General features: G+C 37.1%; 1 protein-coding gene across 11 annotated transcripts in view; it reads left to right on the top strand.

Annotated features, from left to right (window-relative positions):
* RNF17 (ring finger protein 17) overlaps positions 1-22084 on the top strand; it is a 139293-nt gene that overhangs the window by 21661 nt on the left and 95548 nt on the right. For 10 of the 11 annotated variants that reach the window (XR_004030130.1, XR_004030131.1, XM_030813222.1 and 7 more), the window contains 4 exons: positions 6818-6909; positions 10300-10408; positions 11676-11756; positions 13853-13953. Coding sequence is in view for 9 of the 11 variants with exons in the window: in XM_030813222.1 (XP_030669082.1) it covers positions 6818-6909; positions 10300-10408; positions 11676-11756; positions 13853-13953 (383 nt within the window). In the remaining 2 variants the exon portion in view is untranslated. Of the gene's footprint in view, positions 1-6432; positions 6910-10299; positions 10409-11675; positions 11757-13852; positions 13954-22084 lie in introns of those variants that run through there. The other variant, XM_030813229.1, reaches the window with a different exon arrangement.

Below are 22084 nucleotides of genomic sequence, written 5' to 3' on the forward strand. Positions count from 1 at the left end.
TGTCTTTTGTTTATTTTAATGGTGTATATTCCTTTAAAAACCCTAGCCCCTGTTTTACCCACCAATCCATGCAACCAAATTTTGAACTCCACCTGCCCTTCAACCTTTGTGTGTCATCAAATGTACATTTGTGGAGATGCCATTCTACAACAAGGTAGAGAAGCAAAACTACTGCCTAAAATTCTTACTTCAGAAGCACTAAAAAACAATTCCATTAAGACTAAAATCTGTCCATAAGAATGAGAACAAATTAAGGATGTAAAATAAAATTTACTTGATATCCTATTCATTTAATACAAATATAAGTGTAGTTCATTTATGTAATATGTTCCTGGAAAGTTGACTCAAGCTGTAAATTCCTTTTTTTTTTTTTTTTTTGGAGACAGAGTCTCACTCTGTCCCCCAGGCTGGAGTGCAGTGACTCGATCTCAGCTCACTGCAACCTCCGCCTCCCAGATCCAAGTGATTCTCCTGCCTCAGCCTCCCGAGTAGCTGGGACTATAGGCATGTGCCACCACGCCCGACTAATTTTTTGTATTTTTAGTAGAGAGGGGGTTTCACCATATTAGCCAGGATGGTCTCAATCTCCTGACCTCGTGATCCGCCCACCTTGGCCTCCCAAAGTGCTGGGATTACAGGCATGAGCCACCGCACCCGGCCAAGCTGTAAATTCTTAATGTTTTACTGGATAAATCAGATGATAAAGTTTTGTATCATTTGTTTTCTGTGGAAGTGTGGCAGACCCTATGGAGGCATGAGACCTAGAATGCAGTTCTCATTCTGTCAGTCTAGCCTGGGTTTCCTCATTTGTGCGATGGATATAATACCTGCTTTGTCTTATCTCCTAGGATTGCTAAGAATCAAATCTGAATTATGTAAAAGTTCTCCGTAAGCTTCCAGACTACTAAAATAACCCTTCATTATTTAGATTTGAATGAACTGGCTTGCAAATTAAATATGGTTTAAAAAAACCCAAACCATATATTGTAATTAATGAAAGTTTAAATTATAACACAAAAATTACGTATTAGTAGCTGCCTATTTTGTGGGAAATTCCTAACCTCTTACCTTTTTTATTTGACATGGGGCTCTTTAGACGTGGCTGGCTACGTGGGTAAGACAAAGTGAGCCCTCCTCCTGTGGTTGTGGTGGTAGATCCCTGATGGATTCAGTCTTGTGGGTGAAGATTAAGTGAAGGGAAAGGAAAGGAGCAGGCAGCTGAAACTGTCTGTGTCCATATCCATCCTGTTCTAATATTAAAAAAAAAAAGACTTGGCAAATGATTTCACATTTAATGTTCTTAAATCATTATACTTGTACTATTTTTTGGATTTTGGATAATGTGTAGGAGTGTTTATAATGTGTTTACAGATACTAATTTTGATTTTAAGGTTGTGATAAATCTATTTTGTATCATTGACTAGTTTTGCTCTAACTTTTACTTTAGAGATAAGTGACCTGTCCCATCCTCCATTCCTATTCCCCCATCCCTGCACCCACCTACTGTTAGCCCAGGTAATTGACAAGTGACTATATTCACATTCTTCAGACACATTGGTGAGCTGGGCCCTATTAAAAGAAGTCATTCAAGAAACCTTCCTGAAATTGTTACCACTCTTTTTAAACTTTAGATTTGTATTATTATCTAATATTTATTTGGGATAAGGTATACAGAGAATAGAAGAATCTAGTTTAAATTTAGTGAAGTCTGAATTTATGGAATATTTGAGGAATGTAGTTTATTACATTTGAACGAGGTATCTGCTCTAAAAAGTAAGATTTAGATTCCTGTATTCACGTTAGACTTATATCTTTAACTTCAGAGGCCTGGGTAATGCTGTTTACTTCAAATGTAAGCCTAAAATCCATTCAAGATTAATAGGTATCCTTTTGTTCTTATTTCTGAGTTTGGGTGAATGTGCATTTATTTGACAGTTTATTTTTGATAGTTGAATGGTTTTTGATAACATCCCTTCTCTGCTATTGATTGATGTTAATGGTTAATCTTTCTATAATTTTGCACAGCAAAATGACAGATTTTATTCAAGGATGGGATTATACCTAGGTGCTATTTTAGAAATACTGGCATTTTATTAACTTTTGGACCTGAGTCTAAAATACATTGGGCCATGAAGAAAGGATAAATCATCCAATCAATAGATAATTCATATATACTAAAATCCCATGATTGGAAATATTAATATATAAAAATTAGAAATGTAAACTAGACGGAAATACAGATAATCGTATAATCTTGGATAGGAAAGCATTGATAAGCATATCAAATAGAAATCAGAAACTATAGAATAAATGCTTGTTAAATTTGACCACAGTTTTTCATTTACAAGCAACAAAAGCAGGCAAAACACCATCATAAATAAAATTTAAATGACAAGCTATAGGGGGTAAAAGAAAACCTTTATTATATATGTTACAAGTTAAGAGTCTTTCTGCAGTTTTTACTTAAAATCTTTTAAATTAGTTGTATTTAATACTTTCTTAAACTATCTGGAAGAAATGTCCTGCATCAAATCTGCTGATAATAGCATTAACCTCTTATGAAATGCTAAGCCAAAGTGTGATGAACTAGGAGGTATATAGAAATTAAGTTTTTAAACCCCAATTTTGGGGAAAAGGGACTTAAAATACCATTCAGCTCAGTGAGATTTGTTAAAAGTAACCTAATTAAACTAATAATACATGGCTACAAGTACATGGTTTTAAGTACATAATACTTGAAACCTTGAAAGAACATTCTCTTCCCCACCAGAGATGTATATTTCACAAAAATGGGAGACTATAACAATTAGTAATCTGCTTTGTTTCTTTTAGCAGCATTCATCTATTCTCATAAAAATAAACACTATAATTTTCTTAACTAATCTCTTTATTGATAAACATTTAGTTTTAAAAATTTTTCACTATAATTGTGTACAATTCCTCAACCTCACCTCCATCAGTAGGTTCTGTAATTTCTAAGTCCAGAAGAAATTCATATTTTGGGCTTGTTATATTTGTTTTAGTGTTTTGGCAATATGATGTAAAAAATGGCTGTTTCCTTGTTGTAAATTGTAATTCCCTCATGACCAGTGAAGTTGAGCAACTTTTCATATGTTTGACTTATCAGTGCCTCTGCTGTGTGGATCTTTAACAGCTCTTTTCAGATCCTTGGGATCTTTTCCTTTTGAATTGTCTTTTTCCTAACTTGTTGTTTGTTGTTGTTTGCTTTTTCTGGAGACAGGGTCTTGCTCTGTTGCGCAGACTGGAGTGCAGTGATGTGATCACAGCTCACTGCAACCTCAACCTCTCCAGCTGAAGCAATCCTCCTACCTCATCCAGCCCAGTAGTAGCTGGGACTATAAAGGGGAGTACCACTGCACGCAGATAATTTTTTTTTTTTTTTTTTTTTTTGGAAGAGGTGGATCCTTGCTATGTTGCCTAGGCTGGTCCCACCTTAGCCTTCCAAAGTGCTGAGATTACATGCCTTAGCTACCGTATCCAGCCTGTCTTTTTCCTAAGTTGTAAGAGTACTTTATGTGATAGCAATATTAACATTTCATCCTGTGTAACTGTTTTCTCCCAGCCTCTCACTTTTGATTTTATTGCATTTAGCCATTCAGAAATGTTTCTTAACTAGTCATTTTTACCCCTGCTTCATGAATTCTAGGTAGGGTTTTTTTTTTTTTTCTGACTAGGCAGACCTTCCTAACTCAAAGTTATATATATATCTTTAATACTAACATTTTTTTAAAAAAAGTATATGTTGGCTGAGCTCATGCCTGTAATCCCAGCACTTTGGGAGGCTGAGGTGGGTGGATCACATGAGGTTGGGAGTCGAGACCAGCCTGACCAACATGGAGAAACCCCATCTCTACTAAAAATACCAAATTAGCCAGGCATGGTGGCGCATGCCTGTAATCCCAGATACTCGGGAGGCTGAGGCAGGAGAATCACTTGAACCCAGGAGGCAGAGGTTGCAGTGAGCCGAGATCGCACTATTGCACTCCAGCCTGGGCAACAAGAGTGAAACTCCCATCTGAAGAAAAAGGGGGGGGGGGTATATGTTTAATTATTTTATATGTTATGTGATGTAAGGTCCAGGTATACCTTTATTCTTCAGAATGATTGGCTGATTTTGTCATACCTTTTATTGAGTAATCCTTCTTCCATTTAATTGAAATCCCACTTGTATTCTATATTAAGTTCTCATAGAGAGTTGGGTCTGTTTCAAGGCTTTGTTCTACTGATTTATTATGCTAGCACGTAGTGTTTTAATTATTACAGTAGCGTTATAATCATTAATTGGTGGAATAAATTTATGCTGAATTCTATGTTAAAGTTTTTGTAGTTCTTGTACAATATATTTTTCCATACGTATTTTAGAATTGTATTTCATATTAGATGATGTTAGGACATTCAGTCTTTGTCTCCAGGAACCTGGTTTGATTCTCCATTTTTTTTGTTGTTGTTCTTGTTTTATGACCTCTAGCCAAGTGCGATTTTTTAAAAAGTTTTCTTTACTTAGAGCTTATAGTTTTCTTGTTAAATTTTCCTAAATAACTTAAATCAGCAGGAAGGTAAACATTAAAAAGTGGGCAAAGGACATGAACAGACACTTTTTTTTTTTCTTTTGAGACAGAGTTTCGCTCTGTCACCCAGGCTAGAGTGCAGTGGCGCCATCTCAGCTCACTGCAAGCTCCGCCTCCCAGGTTCACACCATTCTCCTGCCTCAGCGTCTCGAGTAGCTGGGACTACAGGCGCCCACCTCCACGCCCGGCTAATTTTTTGTATTTTTAGTAGAGACGGGGTTTCACCATGTTAGGTAGGATGGTCTCGATCTCCTGACCTCATGATCCGCCCGCCTCAGCCTCCCAAAAGTTCTGGGATTACAGTCATGAGCCACCACTCCCGGTCGTGAACAGATACTTCCTAAAAGACATACAACCAGCCAACAAACATGAAAAAATGCTCACATCACTTATCAGAGAAATGCAAATCAAAACCCACAGTGAGATACCATCTCACACCAGAATGTCTATTATTAAAAAGTCAAAAACTAACAGATGTTGTCAAGGTTGTGGAGAAAAGAGAATGCTTATAGACTGTTGGTGGGAATGCAAATCAGGCCCTGTGGAAAGCATTTTGGCGATTTCTCAAAGAACTAATAATAAAACAACCATTTGACTCAGCACTTCCATTACTGGGTGTATACCCAAAGGAAAATAAATTATTCTACCAAAAAGATACCTGTACTCATATGGTTATCACAGTATCATTCACAATAGCAAATACATGGAATCAACCTATGCATCCCATCATTGGTGGATTGAATAAAGAAAATGTTGTACATATACACCACAGAATACTATGCAGGCATTAAAAAGAATGAAATAATGTCGTTTGCAGCAACATGGATGCAGCTGAAGGCCATTATCCTAAACAAATTAATGCAGAAACACAAAACCAAGTACCACATTTTCACTTCAAGTGGGAACTAAACATTGGCCACACATGGACATAAACATGGAAGCAATAGACACCGGGGACTGCTAGAGAGAGGAAGGGAGGCAAGGGCAGAAAAACTTTCCGTTGGGTTCTGTGCTCACTGTTTGGGTCATGGGATCAACAGAAGCCCAGACCTCAGCATCATGCCCTACACCCTTGCCACAAACCTGTACACGTACCCCTTGAATCTAAAATTTTAAAGAAAAAGATAATTTCAGTTTCATATCCTGGCTTATCCTTTAATTGAGCGAAGTTAGAGGACATACTTCAGCTTTACTTACTTCAGCTTTACTTCAATTTCCTTTTCTTTCTTTTTTGTATTGTATTGTGAGGTTTCAATGAGATAGTTTGCCAAGTTTATAGGACCTAGGCACCCAGAGAATGATGTTGCATTTCCTTCTGCCTTCTTCATTTTTCTTTCAGGTATCAGTTCATGATCTGAGTGGCTTTTAAAATATGTGGAAAAAAATCAGAGACCACAGGACCTCAAATAAATGAACATAGGAAAACTGTTCTCAGAAAAAAGTCAACCATCAACTATCCAACTTTCTTCTAACTGCATTTTACTTGAACACTGTCTCGAGCAGGGATTTTTCTTCATCTAGTGTCTGTGGGCCACAGTGGACTTTAGGAATTCTATTGAACCACATGATTTAAAAAAGTTTTTAAATTAAATATTTTAGAGTTTTGAACATACATTACTAATTTTTTTTTTTACTTTTTTTGAAACAGTCTGGCTCTTTCACCCAGGCTGGAGTGCAGTGGTGCAATCTTGGCTCACTGCAACCTCTATGCCCCACCCCGCCAGGTTCAAGCGATTCTCCTGCCTCAGCCTCCAGAGTAGCTGGGATTACAGGCGCCCACCACCATGCCTGGCTAATTTTTGTATTTTTAGTAGAGGCGAGGTTTTGCCATGTTGGCCAGGCTGGTGTTGAACTCCTGACCTCAGGTGATCCACCCACCTCGGCCTCCCAAAGTGCTAGGATTACGGGCGTGAGCCCTCATGCCTGGCCTAACATTTTTGAAGTAAAATTGAAAGTATTGCTAGTATTCCTTTACAGTTATGGTAGAATGAAGTGTTTTGGTTAACTAAAAATTAATAGTTGCCAAATTCCTGATTGCTTCCAAAAATTAAAATGGGTCAAAACCTCATATAAGCATGGTTTTCTCCTTGATTTACAGGGGATTTCAGGATCTTTAAGGTTATCATTAACTTTATGAATGGCACACTTAAATAGTTGTTTAGGTTCTGGATAAACATAATTTATTGGATGACTTTCTTTGTTTTTTTAAACCCTTATTTTGTCCTAAGGTTGCTACAGCCGTAAATACTAGACAACACTACTACCCAATGGCTGGATATGTTAAAGAAGACTCCGTAATGGAAAAACTGCAGCCTAAGACGTATGTTCCGTGTGTACTTATTTGAGTATTTAAAGTCAATGTCTTACTGAAATAGTTTTAGAATTATTGAAAAAGTGTCATTCTTAAGTCTGCATTTCTAACCTACTGTTTATGGAATGCTCTTTAAGTTCATGCTTCATCTTAGCTGTCAGTGGAATGGAGACTTCAGCTCTTTAAAGAAGCAGCATTTGTTTGTCCTTATTTAAAGAAAGAATGTTAAGGATTACCACATCAAGAAAGGCTGAGAGTACACTGGCTAAAGTTACTCGTGCTGGATGGAAGGAAGTTATAGAGAAAAAAAAGTAACTTAGTTCTCTCTTGATTCTTTTTAAAAATTATTAAAATTCTAAGTTTTTTTAAAGACAGGGTCTCACTCTGTCACCCAAGCTTGAGTGCAGTGGTTTTGATCATGGCTCACTGCAGCCTCAGACTCCTGGTCTCAAGCTAGCCTCTCACCTCAGCCTCTGGAGTATCTAGGACTACAGGCATGCACCACCATGCACAGCTAATTTTTTAAATTTTTTTGTAGACGTGGAGTCTCATTGTGTTGCCCAAGCTGGTCTCAAACTCCTGGCTTTAAGTGATCCTTCTGCCTCAGCCTCTCAAAGTGCCGGAATTACAGCCGTCAGCCACTGCACCCAGCTTCTCTTGATTCTTAAAAGTAGCGCAAGTATAGTACAATGGAAGACTTTGTGAAGAGTTGGTTTGAGAAGTGATTTATAAAAGGAAAAATAATACCTTTGGGGTTCTTTTATTCATTTTTCCATTCTTGTATAAGACTTTACACATGTATGCATTAATAGATTCTCTTTTTGAATTAGTAATATTTCTTTAAATACACCCAGCCAGAGATGAGTACCTATGTTACTGATTATTTCACTTAATTACTAATGCTTCTGTATGTCTTTTCCTGCTAGTCTGTAAGCCCCTTTAAGGGAATGGACCACATTTTATTCCCTTTTATATCTCTGGTTTGGGACACAGAGTAAACATGTACTGTTTATTACAGTACATGTTTGATTTTTGCAGCTTTTTAAGTGTTAAAGGATCTTCTGATCAATTTCCTGGAACTGTACTCAGATGGTAATTTGTATATAACTAAACTTTTTAAAGCGTATTTAATATGGTAAGTAGACTATGCAAGGAATAAAAAATAGGATTCTTTCAAGGAAAAATCTCGTGTGGAACTTTCCAATTTTGTTAATGGCACCAAGTATTTATAAAGCACTCTAGTTCCTTCTATTGCATTCATTTTACCTCTTGCAGATTCTGACTTCCATAGTATCTCCTGTGTCCATAACCTATCTTCATTTCTACTGCCTTATTTAATTCTCATGTTCTTTTGTGTAGCTCCTTGTCAGACTCTTCCTTAATGCTATAGTTGTTCATTAAGTATTCAATTAAAACTCAAAATTATTCAGTCTAGAATTCCTGGCACTTCACATTACCACTGTAGCTTCTCTTTCCAGACCTAAATGAGTACTTAGAAAAAAACAAAAGAATGGTTGTAGCCATTTTCTTGGGTAGTAAAACCACTGAGCTAAAGTCTGACAGCTGGTTGTTCACAGAACCAGAATGTAAACCTAGGTTTATTGAATACCAGTACTGCTCCCAACTCCTATACCACTGGTCACTTCCTCCATGAGATCTGTGTAGAGTTATTAGAATAAATCTTTTAGAATCATTCTGGCTCATTGTGAGTCCCCATGGAGTAGCCATTTTTATCAAATTTAGGGCTCCCAAATTTGAACACCTACATGAATTAAGCAGATAACTTACTGGGTGAGGTCAACTGAGTTTAAACAATGAGTGGTAAGGATTGCGGTAGATGACGAGGGCTCACCCCCTCTGAAGGAGGCAGTTCCTACTCAGCTGTAGCCAATTATTATTATGTGTTAAGACCAACCCAATGTTGCCACATGTTTTTTTTATCAAGACGAACTCAAGATCTGTACTTCTGTGTGAAATTTTCTGACACATGATGCCAGTCAAACCAGGTTGTACTCTTATCTATATATGTATAATGTCTGTTAGAGTTGCAAAGTGAAATTTTACTTTCAGAGGTATATGAATCCATCTTAACCAGAAAGTACCCAAATTTGTTCCAAATAACCATTTTAAAAATTAAATTTGTGTCAATTATATTTATTTTAGAAACTGCTATTCTCTAAGGTACAGTTTGGTTTTAAAATGGTTGTATATTTTTAAGTTATAGTAATCCTTGACTCATTTACTGATTTGTCTTTAATATTTTGAAACAGGAATTCAATAATGGAATCCTCAGGGCTAATGCACTCATGTTTTTAAGAACATGAATATTCACTTTTCAAAGAATAGAATGTTTACAAATTATTTGGTGTAGTATTTTTTCTCTGTAACATTTAAACATTTATAGTTTCCTTCATAAGCTATAAGCTGATGATTAACTCAGCAAACACTAGTTACTGTGTGCTAGCCAATATGGTGATATAAAGATAAAAATAGCTGGGCATGATGGCTCATGCCTTTAATTCCAGCACTTTGGGAGGCTGAGGTGGGAGGATCACTTGAGCCCAGGAGTTTGAGACCAGCCTGGGCAACACAGTGAGACCCACTCTCTAAAACAGATAAATTAATAAATAAAACTCTGGCTTCTATAGACTAGAGAATGCAACTAACTTTTTCTTTGCAATTAACTTGCTTAGTTAAATTCATTACCTTTTTTTAATTCTCCAGACTTGTTAAGTACCTTCTTTTTAATAGCTGGCATTTGTATATATAAACACTTAATTGATGAGCTTATCACATTTCATTATCAACATCTGTACCAAAAAAAATACCACGTAAGAACCATTAATTAAGAAATTAAAACACAATATATACTTTAAGCCATAATTTTTGGAATTTTTTTAATTAAAATTTGTATGAAAGCATATTTCCTCATGGTTTCTCTCTTCCCACTTATGGTTAATTGATAATTCACTGTACATGTTCTTATAAGTCATATGAATTATTTTTTATGGTAAAATCTGAATAGAAGATTAAAACCATTACATTGATCGATGAGGTAATTTGGTATTTAAAATAATGTACGTGGGCCAGGCACAGTGGTTCACACCTGTAATCCCAGCACTTTGGGAGGCCGAGGTGGGTGGATCACTTGAGCTTAGGATTTTGAGACCAGCCTGGGCAGCATTTTGAAATCTCATCTCTACAAAAAATACAAAAATTAGCCGAGTGTGGTGGCACATGCCTATGGTCCCAGCTACTTGGGAGGCTGAGGTGGGATGATCGCTGGAGCCTGGGAAGTCGAGGCTGCCATGAGCCATGATGGTGCCACTGCACTCTGGCCTGGGTGACAGAGAAGGATCCTGTCTCAAAAAATAAAATAATATACTTGATACTTTTCAGGATAAAGAATTGTTCTCAGGACTTTAAGAAGACTGATCAGCTAACTACTGGTTTAGAACGTTCAGCCTCCACACACAGGACTGTTTTGAACTCATCAGCTGTAATGTTGGTATGAAACATGTTGGTCATGAAGTACGATGAAGGCAAACGTTTGACTTTGTCTCTAGTAGCTCAACTTTCTTCTCCTATAATTATAGATTCTTTTGGAAGTTTATACGTAACAGAAGTAAACCCATCCTCCTACTTGAATCTCTTTTGTTCTATGCTTAGACAGTTCTCTTTTCTTCCAAGGCAGCCTATTCTACCTTTGACTGACTCTGTTTCAAAGTTCTTGATATTTACCTGTGTGTAGCTTCTTCCCTTTGAAACTAGTTATTAGATCCAGGTTCTGTGAAACATGTAAAGCACAAGTTTTTAAATTTTAAATGTGATTTTTCACTTATTTTAATGGCAACCAAAAGGCCTAACTACGTTTGTTGTTGTTAATGTTATTGCCGAAGATTGAGTTTTACCTTTTATTTACTCCTGATAACTTTAAATAATGTATTAAGGTTAGAAATAGAACAAACTCCAAAATGATGTTGAGTGAAGTATTAAGTTTTGTGTTAAGATCATTAATGGAGGCCAGGCACAGTGGCTCATGCCTGTAATCCCAGCACTTTGGGAGACCAAGACGGGTAGATCACTTGAGGCCAGGAATTCAAGACCAGCCTGGCCGACATGGGCGAAACCCCATCTCTACTAAAAAGTACAAAAATTAGCTGGATGTGGTGCTGTGGTGGCACACACCTGTAATTCCAGTTACTTGCAAGGCTGAGGCATGAGAATCGCTTGAACCTGGGAGGCAGAAGTTGCAGTGAGCCGAGATAGCATCACTGCACTCCAGCCTGTGCGACAGTGAGACTCTGTCTCAAAAAAAAAAAAAAAAAAAGAAAAAGAAAAAAATTATTAATGGGCTGGGGAAGGGGAGAAAGCACTTAATCTTGCTGACTTTTCCTTCTAGTGTAAATCTTAATGGAGTCAAATTATAATCTTTTTTTCCTTAAGAACTATAATTTTTATATGTATACGTGTATTGCCATGATAAATTGTTCACGGTAGTTTTAAGTTGAAAAGATAATTACAGGGCATTATCCCATTTTAAAAAAAATCTTTATGAAAAAAATCTGGAATGGTCTAACTAGAGCTCTAAAATATGGTTTTTATCTCCAGGTTAGCAGGATTGAATGTTATTTTTGTTGCTTGCTTTCACTTTTCTGTAGTGAGTCTATGTTGCTTTTGTAACCAAAACGGTAGCCTGAATTTTTTGCAACTATAATATATATATATCTAGGTATCTGTTTTTATATTTGTATGTGATTCCCCTCCCTTCTTAGGTCACTAATACTGCAGAAGAAATTGATGAAGCATTGAATACAGCACACCATAATTTTGAACAATTAAGCATTGCTGGAAAAGTAAGCACTTTGCAGGATTAAATTCTATCATGAAGTGAAGCATGTCCTCTTTAAGTGTGTACATTTGGAGATGTTACCACTGAGGTTAGAGCTTAGCACTGAGTTATTAAGCATGATAATCTAAAAAAGAATGGAAAACTTTTCCCATGGCCTGCCAAGATTGGTCTTGTAACATTATTGTGCTAGGAACTTAATAAAATTCCAGCTTTGATAAGGAACCATGACTTCTACTTGCTGTGAGCTGAATTTTGTCTCAGAAGCATTGCAGATTATCTTTTCAACATTTGCTCATTGTTTGGCTGTATCCCCCTTAGTGAGTCTCTTTCTCTCTTCCTACTCCACCTTCCAAAAGAGACTCTCATTTGGTGACACAAAACAAGTTCTTCAGCACCTAGCAACAAAATTTACAATTAAGGAGTTCAAAAGGTTATAGCTGATTATGTCGTGGCTGCTTTTTTGCATAGGAGGACAGGACATTTTTGATTGGCTAAGGGTCACTATCAAAACTCATTTCTCAAGAAGAATGAGAAATACGATAAAAGTAATAAGATAGAGTTATGAGAGAAAAAAACAACATTGAGAGAAAAGGGGAAAAAATGATGTCACCTGTGATAAGCAATAATTAATACCAGATATAGTGGAGAAGAGCAAATCAGTGGTAAATTAACTGGAGGTTAGGACTTCAGTATCTGAATTTGGGATAGTGGGTACACAGTCCAACTAAAACAGAGTGTTCTCTAGCCCTCAGTATTCATGTCCTTCTCAATGCAAGATATATTCACCCCATCCTGACATCCCCCAAAGTTTAACCCATTCCAGCATCAATTGTAAGTATAAAAATCTCACCTGGGCAGGCTCACTTGGTCATGCCTGTGATCCCAGCACTTTGGGAGGCCAAGGCAGGTGGATCACTTTAGGTCAGGAGTTTAAAACCAGCCTTATCAACATGGCTAAACCCCATCTCTATTAAAAATTCAAAAATTAGCTGGGTATGGTGGCACCCACCTGTAGTTCCAGCTGCTGGGGAGGCTGAGGCATGAGAATCGCTTCAACCCGGGTGATGGAGGTTGCAGTGAGCCAAGATCGTGCCACTGTACTTGAGCCTGTTTGATGGAGTAAAACTCCGTCTCCAAAAAAAAAAAAAAATTTAAAAATTAATAAAAATTAAAATCTCACCTTCTAAGTTAGGTATGGGTGAAGACTCGATATACGATTCATGCTAGGGCAAAATTCATTTCCACTATGAGCCTGTGAAATGAGACAAGAACTTACTAAAATACATTGGTGAAACAGGAATAAGATAGACATTCCACATTCCCATTCTGAATTGGAAGAATCGGAAGGAAAGAAGGGGCCACGGATCTAAGCAACAGTACTTAAAACTTCAAAAATACTAAGATTGTGTAATACTTAACATTTTAATTCAAGTATGGTTTCTAAGGTTTTTTGTTTTTTTTTTTAATCCAGGGGGTTCTATCAAAGAGAAATTCAGCTACTTAAAATGACTTGTTTCCTGTAATGATGAAAAGGAATAAGAAAAAACTTAGTACACTCATCAGTGGATTTTTTTTAGGTCTTGTTGCCATATTATCAGTAGAAAATGCCAGTAAGGCCAGGTGTGGTGGCTTACAGCTGTAATCCCAGTGCTTTGGGAGGCCAAGGCAGGAGGATCACTTGAGGCTAGGAGTTTGAGACCAGCGGGGCAACATAATGAGACCTTGTTCCTCCCCCCTGCCAAAAAAAAAATTAGTTGGACATGGGGCTATATGCCTGTAGTCATTGCTACTCAGGAGGCCAAGGCAGGAGGATCCCTTGAGCCCAGGGGTTCAAGGTTACAGTGAGCTATGCTCAGCCTACTGCACTCCACCCTGGGTAACCAAGTGAGACCCTGTCTCAGTAAAACAAACAAAAAGATACGGTCTTGCTCACAAATAGTAAAACTTAAAGTTGAACCTTGTGACTTATTCTATTTATATTATTATCTCATTACCTCGTGTTATTTTGAAGAGTCTAGAAAGTACCTTTTACTTTCAAAATTCTACAACTTCTACAAAATAAAAATTCCCAAATTAAGTTTTTGTCTTTTTTTTTTCCAGGCACTTGAACACATGCAGAAGCAAACGATAGAGGAGAGAGAAAGAGTTATAGAAGTTGTGGAGAAACAGTTTGACCAACTTTTGGCTTTTTTTGATTCCAGGTAGTAACTTAAAAATATGGACTCAATGAAACTGAAGTTTCTAACACTAACTTGTCATTGTATTCCTTTGTTTAGAATGAAGTAATGGGTAACTTAAACAAGTTTGGAAGTTGGTAGTCCCTACAGACTGATCTTTAGAACTTCAAAATGAAAAATAATGTGTAAGCTTTTAAAAATTTTGGCTATTTTCCTTCTGGTGCTGAAGCTAATGGTGGTTGGTTTGAGACAGGGTCTTGCTCTGTTGCCCCGGCTGGGGTGCAATGGTGTGATAATAGCTCACTGCAGCCTCAAACTCCTGGGCTGAAGTGATCCTCCCACCTCAGCCTTCAAAGTAGCTGGAACTACAGGCCCACACCACCACATCCAGCTAATTTTGTGGTTTTGTTGTTGTTTTTTTTTGTTTTCCAAGACAAGGGTCTCACTACATTGTCCATGCTGTTCCCAAACTCCTGGCCTCAAGAGATCATCCTGCCTCAGCCTCCTAGAGTGCTGGGATTACAGGTGTGCATAACCGTGCCCAGCTGAAGCTGTTAACTGTTAAAGTACACAAGCTTGAGCCAGGTGTGGTGACTTACACCTGTAGGACTACATGGTGATCGTCCTGTCTAAGCTCACTTTTGGAGGCTGAGATGGGAGGATCTTTGAGCTCAGGAGTTTGAGACCAGTCTGGGCAACACAGTGAGGCTCCATCTGTACAAAAAAAAAAAAAAAAAAAAAAAATCAACCAGGCATTGTGCACATTTCTGTAGTCCCAGCTACGTGGGAAGCTGAGGTGGGAGGATTGCCTGAGCCCAAGGGATCAAGGCTGCAGTGAGTGGGGATCCTGCCGATACACTCCAGCCTGAATGACAAAGCAAAGAAGTAAATAAGCTTCTTAAAGCAGTTAGCACAGAAAAAGATTTTCCTAACCTAAATTATGTTGTGGAATTCCATATACTTGGGAAAATACATAATTTTTTATACATAGTTCTGTCATTTAGTCATGTGCTTTTTTGCAACAGAGCAGAAGCCTAATAGGCATTGCTAAATACCTTAAACTATTATATATTCATCACCTATTTAGAAAGCCATTTGACTTATATTATCTTTGCTCACATGACGGAAGTACAACAGATATTCCCTCCATTACGCATTTCAAGAAACAAGCTCTTAAAAATTGTAACATGGTCAAGGTAATATATTTAGTAATGTCACTTGTCCATTTGACTCTTAAATCAGTGCTTTTAAAAAAATTTCCTGGCCGGGTGCAGTGGCTCACACCTGTAATCCCAGCACTTTGGGAGGTCGAGGTGGGCAGATCACCTGAGGTATGAAGTTCGAGACCAGCCCCTGCTCAACATGGCGAAACCCTGTCTCTACTAAAAATACAAAAAATTAGCTGGGCGTGGTGGCGGGCACCTGTAATCCCAGCTACTTGGGAGGCTGAGGCAGGAGAATTGCTTGAACTCGGGAGGCAAAGGTTGCAGTGAGCCAAGATTGCACCACTGCACTCCAGCCTGGGCGACAAGAACGAAACTCCATCTCAAAAACAAACAAAAATTCCAAAGGATGCCTAGAACATAGGCTGAATCTGTGAATGAATTTGTTTATACTCTATTCTCCATGTTGGTGCAATCTCACATTTGGTCTTTATAACATTCAAGTAATAGGTCATGTGCATGAGTTTATTTTGTTATAGCAGTCAAATACACAGTACACAAATTACCTTTTAACCATGTTTTTTTTTTTTTTCTTGGAAAGGTAATTGTATTTTTTTCCTTTTAAGTGTTCTTAAGCATACAGTTTAGTGGTATGTGATAATTCTGTTTAACTTTTTTTTTTTTTTTTGAGACAGAATCTCACTCTGTCACCCAGGCTAGAGTGCAGTGACGCAATCTCGGCTTACTGCAACCTCTGCCTCCCAGGTTCAGGGGATTCTTCTGCCTCAGCCTCCCTAGTAGCTGGGACTACAGGCATGTGCCATCACACTGGCTAATTTTTTGTATTTTCAGTAGAGACGGGGTTTTACCTTGTTAGCCAGGATAGTCTGGATCTCCTGACCTTGTGATCCACCTGCCTCGGCCTCCCAAAGTGCTGGGATTACAGACGTGAGCCACCGTACCCGGCCTTTTTTTTTTTTTTTTGAATACAGATTCTAGCTCTGTCACCCAGGCTGGAGTACGGTGGTGCAACCTTAGACTCCCAGGCTCAAGAGATCCTCCCACCTTAGACTCCAGAGTACCTGGGACTAAAGGCACATACCACCACATCTGTCTAATTTTTGATTTTTTTTAGAAATGAGGTCTTGCTATGTTGCCAGGACTGGTCTCAAACTCTTGGGCTCAAGCCATCCTCCCACCTCGGCCTTCCAAATCACTGGGATTATAGGCGTCAACCACTGTGCCTTGCCTGTGTTTAACTTTTTAAGGAACTGCCAAACTGATTTCCACAGTGGTTGTATATACCATTTTACTTTCCCACCAGCAATACACGAGGGTTGTAATTTCTGTACACCCTTACCAACACTTATTTTTTGTTGTTTTCTTTTTTCATGGTAGCCATTCTAATGAGTGTGAAATGGAATATCATTATGGCCTGGTTTGTATTTTCCTAATGACTGGTAATGTGCATCGTTTCATGTGCTTATCAGCCATTTGTATGTCTTTGATGAAGTATTCATTCAAGTTCTTTGCTCATTTTTGAATTGGATCATTTACTTTGTTGCTATTGGGTTGTAGTAATTCTTTGTATATTTTGGATATTAAATTTTTGTCTATATGACTTACAGATATTTTCTCCCATTTGTAAGTTGTCTTTTCACTCTCTCGATAATGTCCTTTGATCCACAAAAGTTTTTAATTTTATGAAGTCCAGTTTATTGTTTCTTTTGTTGCTTGTGCTTTTGGTGTCATATTCAAGATATCACTGCCAAATCTAACATCATGATGCCTTTTCCCTATGTTTTCTTTTAAGAGTTTTATATTTCTTACATTTAGATCTTTGATCTATCTTTAGTTAATTTTTGTATATGGTATAAGGTGAGGATCCAACTTCATCCTTTTGAATTGGATATCCAGTTTTCCCAGCACTATTTGTTGAAAAGATTATCCTTTCCCCCACTGAATGTTCTTGGCACCCATGTCAAAAATGAGCTCACCATATATGTGAAAGATTATTTCTGGGATTTCTGTTTTATTCTGTTCTGTATGTCTTTCCTTATGCTAGTACCATGCTGTTTTGATTACTGTTGTTTTGTAGTAAGTTTTAAAATCAGAATGTGTGAGTCCTACAACTTTGTTCCTTTTCAAGATTGTTTCTCAGGGTCTCTTAAGATTTCATAGGACTTTTAGGATGGACTTTTCAATTTTCACAAAAAAATGTCATTGAGATTTTGTTAGGGATTGCATTGAATTATAGATCACTTTGTGCAGTATTGACATATTAACAATATTAAGTGTTCCAATCTATGCACATGGGATGTCTTCTCATTTATTTGTGTCTTAATTTCTTTCAGCAATTTCATATACAAGTCTTTCACCTCCTTTGTTTATTCTTAAGTATTTTCTTTCTTTTGATGCTATTGTAAAAGGGATTATTTCCTTAATTTTCTTTTGGGATTATTCATTGTTACTGTGTAGAAACACACCTTATTTTTATATGTTGATTTTTGTGTCCTACTTTTTTGCCGAATGCATTTATTAGCTTTAGTATTATTTTATGGCATCTTTAGGGTTTTCTACATGTATGATCATGTCATCTGCAAATAAAATATTTTACTTCCTACAAAAAGATGATTTTACTTCTTCCTTTCCAATTCGAATACCTTATTTCTTTTTCTTGTCTAATTGCTTTGGCTAGAACTTTCATTACTGTGTTGCACAGAAGTAGCAAAAGCAGGTATGTCTTGTTCCTAATGTTATAAGGAAAGCTTTTGGCCGGGCGCGGTGGCTCACGCCTGTAATCCCAGCACTTTGGGAGGCCAAGGTGGGCGGATCACGAGGTCAGGAGATCGAGACCACGGTGAAACCCCGTCTCTACTAAAAATACAAAAAAAATTAGCCAGGCGAGGTGGCGGGCACCTGTAGTCCCAGCTACTCGGGAGGCTGAGGCAGGAGAATGGCGTGAACCTGGGAGGCGAAGGTTGCAGTGAGCTGGGATCGTGCCACTGCACTCCAGCCTGGGCTACAGAGCAAGACTCCGTCTCAAAAAAAAAAAAAAAAGCTTTCAGTCTCCATATAGGGTCTTTATTATAGTGAGGTAGTCATCTTCTAGTCTGAGTGGTTTTATCATGAAAGTGTTGAATTATGTCAGGTCCTTTTTCTGCATCAATTGAGACAACCACTTGGGTTTTTTGCTTTTTTCTGTTAATGTGGTGTGTTACATCAATCACATGTTAATGTTTGTATGTTGAACTATTCTTGCTTTCCAGGAATAAATCCCACTTGGTCATGGCGTATAATTCTCTTACTGTGCTGTTGAATTTGGTTTGCTAGTTCGTCTGAGGGCTTTCTATCAATAGTTATAAATGATACTGGTCTACAGTTTTCTTTGGTGTCTTTGTGTGGTTTTGGTATTGGTAGTTTTGGCCTCATAGAATGAGTTAGGGAACATTTCTGCCCTTTAAGTATTTTGGAAGAGTTTGAGGAGGATTGGTGTTGATTATTACATGTTTGGTTCAATTTACCAGTAAAGCTATCTGGTCCAAGGCTAAACTTTGTTGGGAGGTTTTTTGATTACTCATTCTATCTCCTTAGTCATAAGTCTGTACAGACTTCTTAATACTTTTATGAGTCAGTTGTGATAGGTTATGTGTTCCTGGAAATTTGTCTGTTTCACCTAGGTTATATAATTTGTGTACGATTGTTCATAATAACCTTTTAATCCTTTTTATTTGTGTAAAATTGATAGTAATGTACCCAGTTTATTTCTGATAATAGTGATTTGATTCTTTTTTCTTTTTTTTTTTTTTGAGATGGAGTCTCGCTCTGTCACCCAGGCTGGAGTGCAGTGGCACGACCTCGGCTCACCAGAACCTCTGTCTCCCGGGTTCAAGTGATTCTCCTGCCTCAGCCTCCTGAGTAGCTGGGACTATAGGCACCTGCCACCCGCAGAGCTAATTTTTGTTGTATTTTTAGTAGAGACAGGGTTTCACCATGTTAGCCAGGATGGTCTCAATCTCCTGACCTTGTGATCCGTCTGCCTCGGCCTCCCAAAGTGCTGGGATTACAGGCGTGAGCCATCATGCCTGGCCTGATTCTCTTTTGTTAGTGTAACTATAGGTTTATTTCTAATCTTGAAGACAAACTTTTGCTTTCATTTTTCTTTGTTGTGTATTTATCTCTTCTCTCCTCTTTATTTCCTTCCTTCTGCTTTGAGTTTAGTTTGGTCTTTTTCTAGTTACTTATGGTATATAGTTAGGTTGTTCATTTGCAAGCTCCTTTTTAAATATATTTACAGCTATCAATTTCCCTCAGCATTGCTTTCATTGCATCCCGTAAATTTTGTGTTCTTGCTTCATTTGCCCCAGATAATTTCCTAATTTCCCTTGTGATTTATTCTTTGACCCATTGGGATTTAGGAGTATATTGTTTAATTTTTACATGTTTATGAATCTTCCGGGGTTTTTTTCCTGTTATTTCTAGGTCATTCCATTGTAGTCAGAAAAGATACCTTGTAGGATTTCAATCTTTAAGTTTATTAAGACTTACTAATAAATGTTAGTGAACATTAAACATTAGTCAGCATAGTCTTAACATATGTTCTGTGTCAAAATGTTACACGTACACTTGAGGAAAATGTTTATCCTCATGTTGTTGGGTATAGTGTTCTAAATATGTCTGTTGGGTCCAGTCAGTCTATAGTGTTGTCCAAGTAATTTGTTGCTTTATTGATTCTGCACTGGTTGTTTTATCCATTATTGAAAGGGAGATATTGAAGTCTCTAATGATTATTGTAGATATGTCTATTTTTCCCTTTAATTCTGCAAGTGTTTGCTTTATATGTTTTGGGGTTCTAATGTTGGTACATATATGCTTATAATTGTTACATTAAAGTCTATTTTGCCTAAAATTAGTAGAGCCACCCCAGCTTTTTAAATTATCAGCGTGTATTATCTTTTTCCATCCTTTCATTTTCAACCTCTATATGTCTTTAGACCTAAAGTGAAATTTTTGTGGCAGCATATAGTTGGGTCACATTTTTTATCCGTTTTTCATATTTGTGCCTTTGGATTAGAGAGTTTAATTTATTTATACTTAAAATACTGATAAGGAAGGATTTTTGCCATTTTCTGTATGTTTTATGGCTTATTTGTTGTTGCTTATTTCCTCCATTACTGCCTTTGTGTTTACTTGATTTTTTTCTTTTGTAGTCACAAATTTTGATTCCTTTCTCATTTCTTTTTGTGCATAGTCTGTAAATAGTTTTTGTGGTTACCCATAAGGGTTACATATAACATCCTGAAGTTATAACAATCTGTTTTGAGTAGACAGCTTAACTTTAGTTGCATGTAAAACCTCTACTGCTTTACGAATCTGCCCCCCTTTATTTTTTCGATGTCACAAATTACATTCCTCTATATTGTATACCCATTAAGATAGATTGATATTTTACGTATTTGTCCTTTAAATTCTGTAGAAAATAAAAAGTAGAATTATAAATGAAAATTACACTAATATTGGTTTTTATGTTTGCCCATGTATTTACCTTTACCAGAGATATTTTTAGCATTGTATGGCTTTGAGTTACTGCATAGCCTTCTTTCATATTAACGTGAAGGACTTTCATTAGCATTTCTTATAGGGAAAGTCTACTGGTAATGAACTCCCTCAGCTTTTGTTTATCTGGGGATATTTTAATTTCTCCTTCATTTTCGAAGAATACTTTGACAGCTTTTTTTTCTTTTGGTGCTGTAAACATACATTGCCTTCGGGCCTCCAAGGTTTCTGCTGAGAAATTCGCAGATAATGTTATTGAGGATCCCTCAATAACATCCCTTGACAAATTGCATTTTTCTTGCTGCTTTCAGGATTCTCTTTGTCCTTCAGCAGTTGGAGTTCCTTGAGCTCTTAGATTTATAGATTCATGTCTCATTAAGTTTTGGAAGGTTTTTTGCCATTATTTCTTCAAATAATTTCTGTCTCTTTGTCTCTCTCTTCTCCTGTGATTCCTATAATGCATACATTAGTCTGCTTAATGGTGACCCACCAGTACCTTAGACTCTATTCACTTCTCTTCATTGTTGTTTTTATTTTTTTCAGGCTTCATTATTTTAATTGTCCTATATTCAAGTTGGCTCGTTCTTTCCTTCTGCCTGTCCAAATCTGCAGTAGAACCTTTGGTGGATTTTTAAAATTACAATTACTGTATTTTTCAATACAATCTATAGAATTTCTATTTGGCTATTTTATATAATTTCTCTATGTTGATATTATCATTTTGTCCCCTAGGTCATTTTTCTGATTATTCTCTAGTTCTTTGTCCATGTTTTCCTTTAGCTCTTTAAGCATATTTAACACAGTTGTTTTAAGCCTATTGAGTCCAACGCCTGTGCTTCTTTGAGAACTGTTTTTACCATTCTGTTTTCACCATTCTGTTTTCTTCCTTTGAATGGGTCATGTTTTTCTGTTCCTTTGTGTGCCTTGTGGTATTTTTGTTGAAATTGGGCATTTGAGAAAATAGCTACCTTCCCCTGTCTTTGCAGACTGGCTCTTAATGTAACAGTCCTTCACTGAGTGGTTGTGTGTGCCCTGAACCTTGAGATCAGCCTGAGGTCAGGTTTAAGATCTTCTCAGATGTTTTCTGAGCATGCATCTTGCCTGGGCCTCAGTGTGGCTTTTTCAGTTCTCCTGTATATACAACTGCTTTTATATGCCTTAATGTCCTGAAGAGTCTGAGCTCAGATTCTCCTCCAGGCCTTAGATGGTCTATTGTATGTCTCTACTTATAATCTCCTGCCTTCCACAAAATTTGCTTTTCTCTAATTATGTATACATAGCTTTTAATTATAATACATTTCATTTCAATTTAATGCCTCATTTACCATGTTATATGTTAATTTTATCAACAAGTAAAAGTACCCTTTCAGATATAGTTCAGTTACTGTTTGCCTCATTTAACCATATTATGTAAAATATCAACTACTGAACTTACT

This window comes from Nomascus leucogenys, chromosome 5 (assembly GCF_006542625.1).
Source record: "Nomascus leucogenys isolate Asia chromosome 5, Asia_NLE_v1, whole genome shotgun sequence".
In the NCBI taxonomy this organism is placed as follows: Eukaryota; Metazoa; Chordata; class Mammalia; order Primates; family Hylobatidae; genus Nomascus; species Nomascus leucogenys.